The sequence below is a fragment of the Kogia breviceps genome, chromosome 15, assembly GCF_026419965.1.
Source record: "Kogia breviceps isolate mKogBre1 chromosome 15, mKogBre1 haplotype 1, whole genome shotgun sequence".
Taxonomy (NCBI): Eukaryota; Metazoa; Chordata; class Mammalia; order Artiodactyla; family Physeteridae; genus Kogia; species Kogia breviceps.
In genome coordinates, this window is record NC_081324.1 from 54921442 (window position 1) to 54939829 (window position 18388).

General features: G+C 37.2%; 1 protein-coding gene across 8 annotated transcripts in view; it reads right to left on the reverse strand.

Moving 5' to 3' along the window:
• METTL4 (methyltransferase 4, N6-adenosine) overlaps positions 1–18388 on the reverse strand; it is a 518759-nt gene that overhangs the window by 459462 nt on the left and 40909 nt on the right. For 2 of the 8 annotated variants that reach the window (XM_067015869.1, XM_067015870.1), the window contains exon 9: positions 3016–3080. The exons of 5 other annotated variants lie outside the window; for them this stretch is intronic. In XM_067015869.1, coding sequence (XP_066871970.1) covers positions 3031–3080 — 50 coding nt within the window. In that variant the 3' untranslated portion in view covers positions 3016–3030. Of the gene's footprint in view, positions 1–3015; positions 3081–15773; positions 15820–18388 lie in introns of those variants that run through there. One more of the 8 variants, XM_067015871.1, reaches the window with a different exon arrangement.

Below are 18388 nucleotides of genomic sequence, written 5' to 3' on the forward strand. Positions count from 1 at the left end.
CATTCAAGTGGCTGAAAGGAAAGCAATTATGACCAGCCACCAAAAAGTGGTTTTGAGACCCAGATAAAAGAAAAACAAAAAAACTTTCTCTCCCAATAAGGAAAGATGAGACCAGAGAGATATAGCTCTGCCCTTATACTAGAGCAATTGTTTTGTATCCTTTTTTCCAAGACACTTGACAGATGATCAAATGATGTTTCCATTTAAGACATATCCCCCACAAGCACACACACAAAAAAAACTAGGATATTAAACATGCAATTTTTCACCATATTTCATCCTTCTCTCTACAACTCTAGAATTGTTAATGTGCGACTGTACCGTCTTTTGGGGATAAGTACACTAATGTGTGGGGAAAGTTAAATTATTCATTACTTGGAATATACCTTATGATTTAGACACCTCAGGCTGTTACCATACCTGAGCAGAGAGTAAGACAAATTAGGAAGGGCAACTGGAAATTCCTAGAGAAGGCCAAAATATCTGTCCACTTGTCAACAAGCTCATGGGAGCCCACAGGTTGAAAGACTCTCTGGATCTGAGTCCCGTCACTCATGACCAGTCCTCCACACCAGGAGTCAAGCCATCTCTACGGAAGTCACACTGCCTTCTATTTTGAAGGTAGGAAATTAGAATGAATAAAATCCAATCCGAATTTTTAAAATTACAACCTATGAATTTTAAATTTTGGAAACCTTTGAGAACCTATAAGCTCACAACTACCCCTCACCCTACCAACCAACATAGAATTTTCTTAAAAATACTCTATAGGGCTTCCCTGGTGGCGCAGTGGTTGGGAGCCTGCCTGCCGATGCAGGGGACACGGGTTCGTGCCCCGGTCTGGGAAGATCCCACATGTCGCGGAGCAGCTGGGCCCGTGAGCCATGGCCGCTGAGCCTGCGCGTCCGGAGCCTGTGCTCCGCAACGGGAGAGACCGCGGCACTGAGAGGCCCGCATACCACAAAAAAAAAAAAAAAAAAAAATACTTTCTAAAGAATAGATTGTGAAAACAAAAAGTTGGCCACCCAGGGAGCTTGCTTGTGATTTGGATCTGGTTAAAAAATATGAGACTAGGGAATTCCCTGGTGGTCCAGTGGTTAGGACCCAGCAATTTCACCGCCAGAGCCCGGTTCAATTCCTGGTCGGGGAAGCTGCACAGCACAGCCAAAAAATAAATAAATTAATTAATTTTTTAAAAAAATAAAAATATGAAACTAAAAACCCATCACAGGGCATTGAAATATACAGAGAAAAATCAAAAAAATCTTTCTCATCTTTTAGGAAGCTTATTTCATGTACATCTCTCCCTTCCTGAGATGCAGTACTTATTGTCATTGCTCTTCAGACTGGCATTGACTCACATACTCCCAGCAAGTTTATTTAATTTTTCTGCTTTGTCTTATCTCTCCAATTAGATTGTAAATTCCAGATGATTGGGGCTGTACTCTTCTCAGCCCTTTGGGCAACACTAGGCACCAAGAAGCCATCCTGCTAAATTCTTATATGATTAACTAATTAAGCAAATTTAATTAATCCCTACATTTCTCTAACATTGTTTTCTTGCCATCTATTATTTTTTGTTGTTTTATTTAAATGTAATTAAAGTAAAACAAAATAAATATGTGTGTGAGTGTATATAATACCTAAAGGCAACTGGCAGATGTCATAAAATTAAGGAAAATATGTCTACCTTTAATCAGATACATCATCAAAAACTAAATATACTTTTAATCTTGAACAGCAACTGCTTTTAGCATGGGAATGTTGGTGAGCTCTTAGAATAAATAAACCAAAATGCACATCTGAATATAAGGAAATTTTTTTGTCCTACATATTAAACTCCTAATAACACAAGTTGTGTTTATTTTAATATATCATTCTAATGGTTTCCTTTTATATTAATTTTACTATTGAAAGTTATCTTCTTACATCTAGAGTCACTTCCTTAAAGAAATCTTTTATTTCAATAAGTCTGAGAAAATATAAATCTAAGCAAGATAACTTGTAACTTAATTTATAGAGACCGGCCTTTACAGCCACATTATTAAACTCAGAATTAAAGATCAGCAGTGCCTAATCCTAAATCCCTGGCTACTTTTGCAGAAATCCCAACCTAGAGGGCAGCACAAAAGTCAGCAACTTGATTTTTCATGTTTTGTTCATTACAGAGAAAATTACAATGAGGAAAAGAGATTAACAAAAAGTCATGAGTAAGTAATTTGAATTCCTCAAGGAACAGAGGATAAATATTAGGTCAGATCACTGGTCCTTACCCCTCGCTGAAAGTTGAAACCCCCCCACAAGCTTCTAAAAATTACCAATGCTTGGGCCCCAGCCCCAGAGATTCCAATTTACTTTGTCTGGGAGAGTTCCAGGCATCTGTAGTTTTAAAAGTTACTCAGATGATTTTAATGTACAGCCAGAGTTGAGAACCATTAGGTTAAATGATACAAGATTACAAATAAGATTTCTTAAAAAAAAAAAAATTCATACATTTTCTCTCTGTCTACTTCCGGTGCTAATTCAGGTTAAGTCTGAACTGCCCTTTGAGTAGAGCCTGCATTATATGGAATTAAAAATCAACATACACGCACACATAAACCTGTAGGTTTCTCTTGAAAACCATCTGTCAAAATTATGCTATGTGTAGCTACAGCCAAAACTGTAAAGACTAAGTTTATAAATAATGTTAATTAACTCTTTAATTCTATTGTAACTCCATGGACACTTTTGGTCTGAAGTGATAAAAGCTAAATCAATCTAATTTAAGTGAAAGAAAAAGGGAGAGTGGATTTATCAGCTAATAACTGCAAAGGACCGTAATAGATCCAGTATTACCCACACTAGATCCAGGGCCCAAACAATGTCACCAAGACCTGCTTTCTCACTCTGTCTCATACTCCCTTGCTCCCATTCTGAGCTCTGCTTCCCTCTAGATGTTGGTCTCCTTCTCTCTGTCAATGAGTATCCTCCAAGTGACAGGAGCCCCACTTCGCATCTTTGCAGAAACCTTACCCGAAAGGCAAAAGATCATCTTTCCTGCTCCTCCAGAAAAGTCCCAGACAATGACTCTGATTGACCTGAAATGGATCACAAGCCCATGTTAAAAATCTCAAAATATTATCTATAAAAAAGTATATCACTTGACAACCAAACTGTGTTTCAAAATATTAACAGGACTGGACATAGGAAAGAACTAGATAGACTAAAAGACCAATCTGGAGAACTCTATGTTTGTCTGGAACAAAATACACGTTATAGGAGATACTGTAGTTGAATTACAGAAATAGTCAAAGGTCATATCAAGAACAGACTTTTATCTTAAAGGGATGAACTTGATTTTTATTCTGAGAGCTAAGAGGGCCACAAAAGGATTTCAGCAGAAGAATGAGATGATCAGATTTGTTTTAGGAAAATTACTTTGGCATGTGGGAATAGAGTGAACAGAATGCATTTTAAAAATAGAAACCAGTTAGAAAGATATTGTAGCTATCCACATGAAAAGACATCTAAACTTATACTAAGGCAATAGTAAAACAAAAACAGGCAATGGACTCAAGAGATTTTAAGGAGGTGATATCAACATCAAACTAAATTGTATACGGAGTATTCAGAAAGGGAGAGGATACAGAATGACTCAATGATTTCTGGCTTGGGAAACTTGGAAGAAAGTGATGCTATTCACTAAGAGAATTCAGGAATAGAGGTAGATTTGGAAGGAGTAGATTATAAATTCAGTTTAACATATTAAATTAGAGTTATCTATAGGATCAAAATGGAGATCAATTCATACTATACATTCAGCTGAAAGATCAACTTTAATTGTGAAGTCAATTGTGTTAGATAATTAGTGCATAACTACATTAAAGTCACTTCTCAGGACAAAGGCAGACTAGGAGCAGTGAGCAGGATGGGGAGCCATATATTTTTAATAAATATGGAGTTGAGGAGCGTTTAGTATGTAATCCCAACCAGAATGGTGTAAAAGGTATTCTACCTCATGGCATGAGCCCCAAAGGAGGTCCAGCGTGAGAGGAGAAACAAAGATCTTTGAAGTGGTTAGTGAGGACAAATGGATGCTGACCCCGCCTCACCCCTTCCCAGATCTGTGGTTTGTAGCACTGAAGAGGAGTGTGGTCACTTGGCCAAGATGCTAAGGAAGTGGGAACTCTGGGGGAAAGCCAGGTGATCTAGTTTAGATTGCTTTCTTTTTGGCTCTCCAGTATCCAAACCAGGGCTTGGCCTTAGGAGGAAAAAAGAAAAGAAGCCAAAGAAGAAGCAGTCTCTTCTTCCCCCTGGCCCCTGAAAAGAGGGTTTGTGACCCAGGTTCAGCCAATTCCATGGCCCACAGTCCCCCTGGAGGCGGTCACGTAAGCATGCAGCCAACCTGAGAAATTCTTCACAGCACAGGTAGCAGGGGTTTTTTGTTGGTGGTGGGTTTTTTTTGTTTTGTTTTGTTTTGTTTTTTTTAGGAAAGTCCTAACTTTTTTTTAAGGTTATACTCTATCTATAGTTATTATAAAATATTGGCTATATTCCCCATGTTGTACAATACATCCTTGTAGCTTATTTTATATCTAATAGTTTGTACATCTTAATCCCCTACCCTATATTGCCCCTTCCCTCCTCCCCACTGGTAAACACTAATTTGTTCTCTATATCTATAAGTATGCTTCTTTTTCATTATATTTACTAATTTGTTGTATTTTTCAGGTTCCACATATAAGTGATATCATCACAGTATTTGTCTTTCTCTGTCTGACTTATTTCACTTAGCATAATGCCCTCCAAGTCCATTCATTTTGATGCAAATGGAAAAATGCCTGAGTAGTATTTTATATATGTATATATACACCACATCTTTCTTTATCCATTCATCTGTTGATAGATACTTAGGTTGTTTCCATATCTTGGCAATTGTAAATAATGTTGCTATGAACATTGGGGTGCATGTGTCTTTCTGAATTAGTGTTTTTGTTTTTTTCAGGTATACACCCAAGAGTGGAATTGCTGTGTCATAGGGCAGTTCTATTTTTTGTTTTTTAAGAAACCTCCATACTGTTTTCCACAGTGGCTATACCAATTTACATTCTGTTCCATTGATCTATGTGTCTATTTTTGTGCCAGTACCATACTGTTTTGATGATTGTGGCTTTGTATATAGTCTGAAATCAGGGAGACACAGATAGCAGTTTAAATAAAAAGTAGTATGTGAGGCATATTGTAAACATTAAGTATTCTAACATATGATATCCCCTAAGCATCAATGGGTAGAAAAGGATTTCCAATACTCACTTCATACCTAAAGGCACCATCGTCTATCATGTGAATGTATTCTGTTGTCTGCTCTAATTTGACAGTTTGGGTGAGGGGGGTGGCGGGGAATGGAGAGGTATGACAATTTGAAAAACAACAGCTGGTATAACTGTAAACATAAAATGTCTTGGTATTTTTTAACTCTAAAATATTAATTTCCACATATATTTTATTATTAGCTTGAGAGTATGGATGGCTGAGAGTCCAGTGGTAACAGTGATGGAGGTTGTGACCCAGTGGCAGCCCCCTAAACAAACTGACCCAGTGCCTGTGATTCCAGCTGTAGCTGTCCAGTTCCCCTTGGCTCCTGCCTGTTACCTGAAAACTGGGTTTGCCTCTTGGTGGGTGTAGAGCCAAAAGACACAACCAAGACAAAGAGTGGGAGAAGGAAGGATTTATCACTTGCAGCAAGTAAGGAGAACATCAGGGATATTTCCCAAAGTAGTGTCTCCCCAAATAGCAAAACTGGGGAAATTTTAAGCTAAGGGTACATGCATATCCATGAAGGGGCTTGAGCAGAGTAGAATTCAGCATAGTAATGGGGCAAAGGTTGACAGAGTCCAGGCTCTAGTTGACTGAAGTCACAAGGGTCAGCAAAGGTCAACATCATCATTCCTTAGGTTCCAATTAGTCTGGTGGTTGAGTGCAAGAGCAGGTTTAGATCTTACCAAAAAAGCTCAAGAATATGCTTCAGGCTAACCTTTACCTTTTAAACAGGACTGGAAGTCTTTACAATTGATTTATTGTCTCCAATATGGTTAAGTCATTTCCCTGGCCTGGTAATGGCTGTTTGTTCTTACATTGATTTGTTCCCTTAAAATCATTAACTACTGAGACTTATTCTTCTGCAAGGGCAAGCACTATGGCCAGGCTTAGATCACAAAATGGCTTAGGCCTAAAATGGCTTTTCTTGTCAAGAAAGTTATGTCTGGTTCATTTCCTCCAGGGACCCACCACCCTATCTGCATACATGCCCATTTTCTGAGACTGGTTCTCAATCCTTCCCATTACTGGATATCTTTGCAATGAATTCCTTTTCTTCTTAAGTTAACTGAAGTTGGTTTCTGTTGTTTGCTACCAAGCAACTCTAATGGTAAGGGTAACAAGTACTTTCAGAGACAGAATGAAGGCTGTACTATGCTAAAGTCCCTGGCTCTCTTAGGACCCATAAATGGTAATATTAGAAGTGTCACAGAGTTTCTAGACATAAAAGCAAAAGTCCAAAGGAGAAAAGTGATGTAACAAAATGAAAATTAAAATATTTCTATGTCAGAATATACTATAGCTAAAATTAAAAGGTAAACTGAAAGAGTACACAAGAAAATGTCAAGGTGTCCTGGGCTTTCCAAAATTAGGAATATCTCCCTTCTCTAGTCAAGACTGTGCGTTGGTTGTTTTGATCCCCATAGAAAGAAATTATATGAGACAAAACTTGGCAAAAGATTTTAGTCTCTGTTTCTTATTAAATGCAGGGTCTTGTAGTACTGCAGCCTGCACAGTTCCTACCCTCTGCCTGAAGGTGAGATTCCACAACCAGGTAGACATTCCTGGGTTTTAGAGATGGTGAAACTCCCTTGGCAATGAGCTTCTTGGTCGAGTGACAGAGGGATGGTCTTTGACCTTGACAGTTAAGCTTCCATGGGTGTGTCTACAGTCTTATCAAGGCAGAGCAGAGGATGGAGGGAGAAGTAGGGAGAGGATAATGCTCCCATCCCATTAATTGTTTCACTCAGGCAAGAAGTTACTAGATATGCAGTTACAACTGCATATCTAGTTATAATTTTCCTTCACCTTACATGGGCTACTGAAAGAAACATATATAAGGCAAACAACCACGATTGCTAACTGAAGGGTTTTTAGCAGATGAGTAGAACTTCCGTGTTTTCTTGTGATGATTACATAGCCCATCTCTGGGAAGGGCACAAAGACAAGGGTCACCTCACCTACACACAGAAGGCATGGTCACTCTCTAGTCTACCATCTGCTTCCCATGAGAAGGAAAAATTATTTCACAGGCATCAGGTCTCATGGAGGAAACTGTCCTGAGGTTCTTCCAATCCATATAAAATCACTTTGTCTCTACACCTTGGACTCTCACATCTTGGATTCAGCTTCACTCCCACAGCAGTAAAATTACATCTGACTGATTATGATAATTAATACGTTGAACTTCAACAAACTCAGTTTTGAAACTATGGAATCCTTTTCCATGATAGGCAGCCCTGTTAATCTGGATGATTCAGCATGTAGGAGGTCCAAATGGCAAGTGGAAAAGCTGGCAAAGAGAGCAGTGAAGGGATAGTTTGAGAGGAAAGAGTTGCAGCACAGAGCCACGCTGGAAAACCCACACTGGAAAGGGCACAGGCCTAAAGGGGCTGACATTTCAGGGACATAAAAGATGACAGAGCTGAGAGGCAAAGTGAGATTAACTAGTCATCAATCTGACTGGGATGCATCACAAGTTCCTGTGCTGAGACAGAAGAGTATTGTGTGTTGCCTTTACTAAAGGCAGAAATCTCTAACCTACAGAGGATTGATCTGATCTGGGCTCTGAATTGAATACTGGTTTTTAAAAAAAAATTATGCTTTAGTGAATTATAGCTCCTAGTAGACTGAGTTGCCAGGTGAGGGTGAGGCCCATATCACAGTGGAAGTAACCAGAATTCTGGTGACCTTTTAGGGTAGCAGAGTAAAATGACATCAAGGTGATGCTCTGTCCTCACACTCAAACTCACAGGACTCCTGTTCTACTTTTATCTTTACACATAATTTTTCAATCAATTTGCTTCTATTCTATACTCTATAAATCTGGCACTTATAAACTATAAGCCCAGGAGGCCAAGGACTGGGTCTGCTTGTTCCATACCATAACCCCAGCACGGTCCCTGATAGGTAGGTATATAATAAATATTTGAACTAATAAATTAATTACATTGTTGACCCAAGTGTCAAGCACTCTATCATCATATCTCCCACTTTTTCAAGATGTACTGAAAAAAGTCAAGAGAAAACATCTAAAATATTTTCTCATGTCATTTTTTAGGCCCTTTTTCTTGGGTATGAGCGAAACTATTATGTCACAGATTAAGGACTTAAAGCAAATTGTAACAATTGAAATTACAAGTAGTATACTTAGAATATTATAAAAATAAAGTATATCAATACATGAAATCTTCTAGGTTTCACTGATGTGGGTACAAGTTCCAGATATTAATTTCCCTATGGACACTTCACCTCCATCAGGTGAATGCATGCTCTGCTATATTTAGATAGGGGGTAGTAGTGGGAAGTGGGTGGTACATAACTATCAGAACAGCAGCAGTTGTATAATTTTACACAGAAATGTCTTGACATTTATAGAAGAAAGTTTTCTAAAATATTAAGTTCCACAGATATTTCAGCAATAAACTATGAAACATTCAAAAAAATGACATGAAAAATTTGAATGGTGATATAAGAAATTCAGTAAAATCGTAAAGTATATTTTGCATAATAACAATTCTTACCAATATGTCTTTTAGCAAATGTTTATGAATACCTTAGAGAAATGGGGTACAGATTTGTAGCCCTTAAATATTTCAGAAAATAATTACTTCTAAGTACAAAACAAATTGACTAATACTCCCCTACTATTGTAAGTTACTTACTTTAGCAACTTTAAATTGTTTGTAAACTATACATTTACAATTGAGCTAATATTATAGAACAGCTTGTGGAGTTATTCAAATCATTAACTTTCCCCAGTTAGTAAATATGTAAGAAGACAATTTTACTTGGAAAGGATTTTCCCCCATGAAGAAAGCAAGAGCGTCCACTCTTACAGTAATCTGCCCATCCTCAGGCCTTCCAATTTTTCTGTCCCACTGAAATATCTTTTCTCAGGAAAGCCATGAAGGTTATTGAAAAATTATATCTTCCTTAATATTTCTACAGCTCTGAATCCTCTGCTAATCCCCTCCTTCTGAAAAACTTTCTCTCTTCCATTTGGAGAGAAAGGAGAACTGGGTTTGAGACCTAATTCTGCCTGTAGGTATAACAAGTCACTTAACCACTCAGTGCTGCATAAGTAAAAGAGGAATACCAATATCCTATAGGATTGTTGTGAGGAAAATAAAACCCTGTAGGTAGCACTCCTTGGTAAACTGTAAAGTTATAGAGACACATTAATGTATTATATTTGGCAAGTAAAATTTCTGCTCACTCTGTCAAAGCTCTCTCTTCCCTCCATTCACCTTCAACTTTAATGCCAACATCTCCAATCCAGCATTAAACATACACTTATTGAGTTCCTACCATGTAATAAAGCACTGTGAGAAGAACTAAAGATCCAAAAAGGAATAGTCAAGAGGAAGGAGAAAATCGTATGGGCTCAGCTGTCCCATTGTATTTAATAGAATAGAACAACCTTGAGACATGTTGTATACAAGCATAATCAAAATGCTTGACATTTTTTTAACCTAAGCTTTTTTTCTTGTTTTCCTTTCTTTACTTTCGTTCACTTGCTAAATTTCAAGAATGCCAAAAAAGGAAAAATATATTTTTTTAATTAAAAGCTTTCAGAGCTGAACTTACTATAGAACACTGTACCCTTGGAAACAATGAACCATCCTTCCCATCAATACGTTTAAAATCATAGCGTGATGTAATAACAAAAATACTATATTTCTTAGTCTTAACAGATGGAAAGGTTGACAAAATCTCTCAAGTTCCTGATTCCTCCACTGACTGCCTAACCTCATCAGAGATCCTTGGGAGCATGTTCCTAGTCCTAAGCCCCTGAGACCTCTCCTACCCAGGTGAGCTTGGACGGACCATGAGTAATGCAAAGACTCCTCCCAAGGCTAGAACTGTACTCTCCACTCATCCTCTGTACTTTACCCTAGTGCCTGCTAGGCTTTCAAAGGATGAAAGTGAAAGGGGAGGTAGACCTGAGCCCTTCTTACCATCATATTGGAGAGAAAAGAAGGGCAATGAAAAGGAAGGGAAGGAAAAGGGAGAGGAAGAGATCCAAAATAGATGCCCACTCCCCCAAAAAATCATGCAGAAAAAAGCACTTTTAACCTCCTTATACTTCCCTCTGAAACTTTCCCCTTTATGCCAATTTCCACCCCCACAGTCTAGCTGTATGCACCTGAGAACTCCATTAAATTTCTCAGTTACTTTTCCCTAGAAGGCAGGGATGAGAAAGCGTGGTTCCATGAGCCCACACAGAGTAAAGAGTAAGTCTACATTATCAATTTAACCATTTCAATCATGTTTTCTTTTATGAAACTCAGTCTTGAATATGTCAAAATGATAAAAACCATTCCCAATGGAGGAAATTTAAGTGTTTTCTTTTAACTTTGCATGCAAATTTTATTTGGACCTGCCCATATCTGCTATGTCTATTAAGCTCTTATTTTTAGCTTCATTTTTGGTGAGCTAAGAGGACACAAACCTTTCCCCATCAAATGGCCTGAGTGCCTCTCAAACTCAACTTTAATGAGCTGAATTGGGTCAAAGTACATGTAAAAATAGGCCTTTGGAGAATAATTGCTACCAAGATGATATCAATAGAAAGAAAACTCCACATGTAATCCTACTGAAACCATACTTTGTTAGAGCTGAAAGGAACCCTGGATTTCATCGACCCGAGTGCTTTGTGAAATGGGTTTTGTACTGTAGTGGAGAAGCTTGGGAATTACTGAGAGATAAAGGGATAGTTTAATGCACAGGACTCTGCTTCCCCTTCTCATCCCACATCTAACTTTCACCTCTATCTTTCTTTTGAGAAAGATATGTTTCCATTGTTAAATATAAACCTGAAAAACAAAAGATCCCTCATTTTATAAGTAAGTAACAGTCCAGGGAGATAATTTGTCCAAGCTGCTTAATGGCATAGCCAGTTCAGAACACAGGTCTTCCCATTCCGTGATACTATACTGCCTCCTCTCCAAAAACAATTTAACAGAATCCACTACACAGAGACAGAGAGAAGATGTGCACACTTAACATATTTTTTTGGTAACTCAAATTCCTTTCTTTTTGTTGTTTACAAAATACTACTTATGAAAAAAATCAAATTGAGAGTCTGAGTTGATAAAGTAACCATTAGTCACATGTGGCTACTTAAATTTTAATTAATTAAAATGAAATAAAATGAAAATTCCAGTTCCTCAGTCCACTAGCCATATTTCAAGCACTCGAGGGCTCCACATGACTACTCTGTTGACAGCACAGACATAGAACAGTTCCAGTGCCACTGCTGCAGAAAGTTCTATTGGAAAGGAATGGTGTCGACAGTATCTCAGCACGCCTAAACAAAACAGCACTTGATTCGTGTGTCACAAATGCCACCAAGAGACGTTAATCACTTCAATTCAGTATTATAATCCCTTTCAAAAAAGAATAGGGCAAGATGCACATTTCACTACCCACTTTCTTCTATTTAGCTAAGAGTTCAATTGTATGTCATACATAAACGTTGGAATTTATCCTGTCACAATGGAACACAGAGTCAGTCATGTTCAAGAAGAAAGTTTATATATGGGAAAAATGATTGTTCAACTCATTGCTAATATCTTTCCTAAATATAATTTTCATATGAAGCAAATAAAAAATGGAAATAACATTGTCAAGTTTTTATTTAATAGGGTTAGGTGAGGAATCTAGGAACTCTATATTGATACTTTATTATTAAGCATTCTCCACAAAATCAATCCACAAAGTAGAGCTGGTTTTTTATAATTTAAGAGGAAATTCCTAGAGTAAGATTTATTTGAAGGTTACATACCTTTTTGACAATACTCTAAAGGACCATAAAACATTTGAGAAAATAATATTACCATTGTAAAGCAATTATACTCCAATAAAGATGTTAAAAAAAATAATAATAATATTACCATTAGAAAGATTTCAGTTTAATGTTGGGCCTGGTCCCAAGATAAGTCAAATTGCTTCAGAAATTCTTTGGGAGAATAGTAAAAGATAAATTAGTTCTTTTAGCATCAAGAGCATCTTAAAATGAAAAAGAAGGACTCTAAGATAAAAATGATATTAAAGACAGAAAGAAGGGGACCTGGGAATTTTACAGCAAGTCCTCATTTCCTGACATTACTAAGTATTACTTAAAGGTAAACATAAAGCTTAGCACCTTTGCTTTTCTTGCTGGAACTCTTAACAAATATCACAGTTACCTTTCTTACTAAACAAGGAAATAGCCATTACTTAATACTTTTTTAAAAAACACAGTCAGGGGCTTCCCTGGTGGCACAGTGGTTAAGAATCTGCCTGCCAATGCAGGGGACACAGGTTCAATCCCTGGTCCGGGAAGATCTCACATGCCATGCCGCGGAGCAACTAAGCCCATTCACCACAACTACTGAGCCTGCACTCTAGAGCCCATGCTCTGCAACATGTAAGCCACGACAATGAGAAGCCCGCACACTGCAATGAAGAGTAGCCCTCGCTTGCCTCAACTAGAGAAAGCCCATACACAGCAACGAAGACCCAACATAGCCAAAAATAAAAACAAATAAATAAATAAATTTATTTTTAAAAAAACAGTCAGAATTATGATCTGGTATTACAATATGGAAATGCCCATTTTAAGTAATGTTCTTATTAAAGTATGTAGGGCAGATTTCCTATGCACCTTAGTGGTTATAAGATTATATATATAACCATAAAGACTCCATCAAAAAAAACTGTTAGAACTAATAAACAAATTCAGTAGAGTTGCAGGATACATAATCAACACACAAAGATCATTTGCATTTTTATACAATAATAACAAACTATTGGAAAGAAAAATTAAGAAAATAGTCCCATTTATAATAGCATCAAGAATAAAATACTTAGGAATAAATTTCACTAAGAAGGTAAAAATTTTGTATGCTGAAAACTATAAGACATTGATGAAAGAAATTGAAGAATACACAAATGGAAAGATATCCCATGCTAATGGATTAGAAGAATTAATACTGTTATATAGTCCATATTACCTAAAGCAATATACAGATTCACTGAAATCCCTATCAAAATTCCAATGGCTTTTTTCACAGAAATAGAAGTACAATCTTAAAACGTATGTGGCACCACAAAAGACTCTGAATAGCCAAAGTAATCTTGAGAAGGAAGAACAAAGCTGATTTCCTGATTTCAAAGTATATTATTTCAAAGCTAGAGTAATCAAAACAGTATGGTATTGGCACAAAAACAGACACATAAATAAACAGAACAGAATAGAGAGTCCAGAAGTAAACTCATACATACACAATTAATTTATGACAAAAAAACAAAGACTATACAATGGGAAAATACAGTCTCTTTAATAAATGTTGTTGGGAAAACTAGAAAGCCACATGCAAAAGAATGAAAATGGACCCCTATCTTACACCATACACAAAAATCAACTCAAAATGGATCGAAGACTTGAACGTAAGACCTAAACCAATAAAACTCCTAGAAGAAAATAGAGGGGGTAACCTCCTTGACAATGGTCTTGGCAATGATTTTTTTTAACCTGACACCAAAAGCAAAGGCAACAGAAGCAAAAATAAACAGAGGGACTACATTAAACTAAAGAACTTCTGCACAGCAAAGGAAGCCATAAACAAAATGAAAAGGCTAGTGAAGTAAATCAGAAAAAGAAAAACAAATATCATATATTAACGCATATATATATGGACTCTAGAAAAACGGTACTGATGAACCTATTTGCAAGGCAGGAAAACAAACGCAGACGTAGAGAATGGACTTGTGGACACGGGGAGAAGGAGAGGATGGGAAGAATTGAGAGAGTAGCATTAACATATATACACTACCATGTGTAAAATAGATAGCTAGTGGGAAGCTGCTGTATAGCACAGGGAGCTCAGCTCGTGCTCTGTGATGACCTAGAGGGGTGGATTGGTGGGGGCGGAGGGGGCAGTGGGAAGGAGGCTCAAGAGGGAGGGGATATATGTTTACATATAGCTGATTCACCTTGTATTGTTCTAACACAATATTGCAAAGCAATTATACTCCAATTTTAAAAATAAACAAAATAAAATAAAATATCCATCTAATATCAAAAAAAAAAAAAGAAAAAGAAAAGGCAACCTATGGAATGGGAGAAAATACTTGCAAACCACATGTCTAATAAGGGTTTAATAACCAAAATATACAAGGAACTCATACAGTTCAAGAGCCAAAAAGCAACCAAATTTAAAAACAGGCAAAGAACCTGAATTGACCTTCTTCCAAAGAAAACCTACAAATGGGCATAGGTATATGAAAAGATGCTCAACATCACTAATCATCAGGGAAATGCAAATCAAAACCACAATGAGAGAACCCCCTGGTGGTCCAGTGATTAGGATTCCAGGCTTTCACCGTCAGGAGCCCAGGTTCGATCCCTGGTTGGGGAACTAAGATCCTGTAAGCCACGTGGCGCAGCCAAAAAAAAAAAAGCCCACAGCGATGTATCACCTCACACCTTTTAGGATGATAATTACCAAAAAGCTAAGAGATAACAAATGCTGGCAAGGATGTGGATAAAAAGGAACCCTTGTGCACTGTTGGTGGGAATGTAAACTGATACAACCACTATGGACAACAGCATGGAGTTTCCTCTAGAAATTAAAACTAGAACTACCATATGATCCAGCAACCCCACTCTAGGTATATATACAAAGGAAGTGAAATCACTATCTTGAAGAAACATCTGTATTCCCATGTTCATTGCAGCATTATTCACAATGGCTAAGGTACAGAAACAACCTAAATGTCCACTGACGAATGAATGGATAAAGAAAATGTTATATATATAACATATGTGATATATATATCAGAGAAAGACAAACACTGCATGGTATCACTTATATGCAGAACCTTTAAAAAAAAAAAGTCAACTTATAGAAACAAAACAGAACAGTGATGGCCAGGGTCTGGGGATTAAGGGGGGTGAGGAAAATGGGGAAAGTCTGGTAAAGGATACAAATTTTCATCTATAAAATAAATAAGGTCTAAGGATCTAATGTATAAATGGTGACTGTAGTTGATAATACTGTATCATATAATTGAAATTTCCCTTTAATGTTTCCATCAATCTAAGGTACTCAAAAAAAAAGCCATTCAGATTATATGGCAAATGAGGAAGAATAATAAGCAACTATCAATACAAAATGCAACAGCTCAAGTACAGAGAATGAGAAAATGAATAAAGGTTGAAAATTACTTACAGATGTCATAGAGATAAGATAAAACTTTACAATGAAAGCTACATTCATTTTGGGAATTTCATGTAATGAATTAGAGGTATATTCTGGATATTCAGTTATCATTTTATTGATCCTTAAATAATGTTTTTTACTGTAGCTTAAAAGAAAACTAACTGAATTATTTTACCCACCTGTCTCTTTCATCAGGACAGATGATACTTCCAGCTCTCATTGGTCTCAAGAAATATACCATATTTCTCAACATTCTAAGTTTATGATATCTGTAGGTTGGCATTTCAATGACAGGATATACCATTTCACTCTAGAGACCAGAAAAAATGGGTACGTGCTGATTAATTTCCATATTTGAACCAGAAAGAAGAAACCTTTGTGCTAAAAGCAGCATATTCTGGCATTACTTACAGCAACTGGCATAATGCCTGTGCACAGTGGACATTAAAGGGTTTACAATCTTGACTAATTGGCCTTGAGTCCTAGTGAGTCCTAGTTCTTCCATTTACTAGCTGTGAGACCTTGGATCTCCCTTTCATTATCTGTAAAACAGCAATAACAATAGCTGCCTTTCAGGATTGCTGTGAGACCTAGAAATAATTATGTAGGTAGTGTATCTCTTATTTTTAAACTAGTTTTCTTTATCAACATAAAATATTCTCATGGCAGGAAGACAGTTGAACAGTACTTAGGAGGAAAAAATGGCATTCATACTTGTTCATGTTGAAATAGGTTACTTCTGTTTTAGGCTAAGATAATCTCAGTTGTGTCGTTTCAAAGCAAATTCATCCCTAAAATGTTTAGTGCATCTCCTTTCACTTCTACCATTAGATGCCCCTTCCTTTCAAGAGAAGTTTGATGATGTAGCTGAAAGTGAAGTAATCAAAGGATTGAAAGTCTGTAATTCAGGCTTCATTACTTGTTAGCTCCATAAGCTATGGTCAATGACTTAACTTCTCCAAATTCTAATCTTCTCAACTACATAGTCCATATAATAACTCCTAAGCTGGTCTATCTCAAGGAAATATAAGGAAAAAATGCACAATTTATGGAATGGTTCTTTTTAATCAATAAAAGCATCAACTTTTCCATATCTGGAAAATATTTAGTGAATACATTGAGAAAATATTCACACTATTTAGTGAAACACTTACATTGACCAATTCACTCTTATGAAGATAATAATAGCAATAGTACATTGCCTTTCTAGCAAAGTAAATTTAGCAATGCAATTTTTAGTAATGGCAAGAATATCTCACTTGAAATTAAGAGATTTGTGTTAACTTCCATTAATCATTTAATATGCAATAGTGCTTTATTCACTTTAATGTACAAATAACATACAATAAAATATATTCATTTATTTGTTCAACAAATATTTATTGAATACCTACTAGGTGTCACCACTGCTCTAGGCACTAAGGATACAACAAAAACCAAATTATTGTTTAAGTAGACAGTATATCTTCACATACATAGTCTCTTTTTGGTACTCAAAACCACCATATGGGGCTTCCCTGGTGGCGCAGTGGTTGAGAGTCCGCCTGCCGATGCAGGGGACACGGGTTTGTGCCCCGGTCCGGGAAGATCCCACATGCCGCGGAGCGGCTGGGCCCGTGAGCCATGACCGCTGAGCCTGCGCGTCCGGGGCCTGTGCTCCGCAACGGGAGGGGCCACAACAGTGAGATGCCCGCGTACCACAAAAAAAAAAAAAAAACCACCATATGAGGTGAGCTGGTGAGGCCATAGATGTCAGTAGATTTTACCAGGATCAATAACAAGTTGTGTCAGCTTCAGTCCAGTTCTTCTGATTCTTAGTACAATTCTTCCTATATTCTCTGTGAAAATGTAAGTGCTGATTCTTTCAAGTATAGCACTCTAGGGACTCCCCTGGCAGTCCAGTGATTGAGACGCCACACTCCCAATGCAGGGGGCACGGATTTGATCCCTGGTCAGGGAACTGGGATCCCACATGCCATGCCGCCAAAAATAATAATAATAAATTAATAAATAGATAAAAAAAACTTTTTAAAGTTAGATTTTAAAAAAGTATAGCTCTCTACTGGACAAGATTATTCTATCCCCAGATGACCTAAACCCAGCTAGAAGAAATACTCATTCCTGTAAGTCCTGGGAATGACAATGTTTTTTTTGTAATAAAATAATAAGACATTTAAATTAAAAGCTGCTTCCAGTTACTGCCCATTTTTCTGCTCATTCTATATAACAAAATTCCTTAACAGAATGATTTATATGAATTCTCACCATCTTCCTTCCCTCTGTTATCTTTTTTTTTTTATAGCAGCTTTTTTTGTAATAGTTCAAAGCTGAAACAATCCAGATGTCCATCAACAGGTGAATAGTTAAACTGGGATACATAGAATACTGCTCAGTAATACAAAGGAGCAGACCACTGATACATGTATCAACCTGGTTGAATTCACTCCAGTTAGACTTTTAGCCTGCTACTCCATTAAAATCACCTGTGTTAAGATGACCAATCTGGTGCACATTCATGTTATTCCAAACATATGCATCATTGATGCAGTTGATTACCAACTGCTTGTTTAAGTATTTTCTTTACTTGGTTTCAGAAATTTCAATCTTGTTACCTTCCTTTCCCAGATCCCTTTCCTTTGCCATCTTCCCGTCTTTTCCCATTTTCCCTTTCCATTTTCCTTTACTGGGGTAGAAGAATTAATGACAGGCAGAAGTATGGAGGTGAGAAGAGGACATGTGAAGCATCTTGGCAGCACGCCTACTGGTGTCCAGGATGTGGGATGTGAAGGAGTGAGTGAGGGAGCCACATGGAGGCATAATTTCAGCTTTCTCAACCATGCCCAAGAATGAATGGGCTGCAGAAAGTGGGGGTAGGGTCC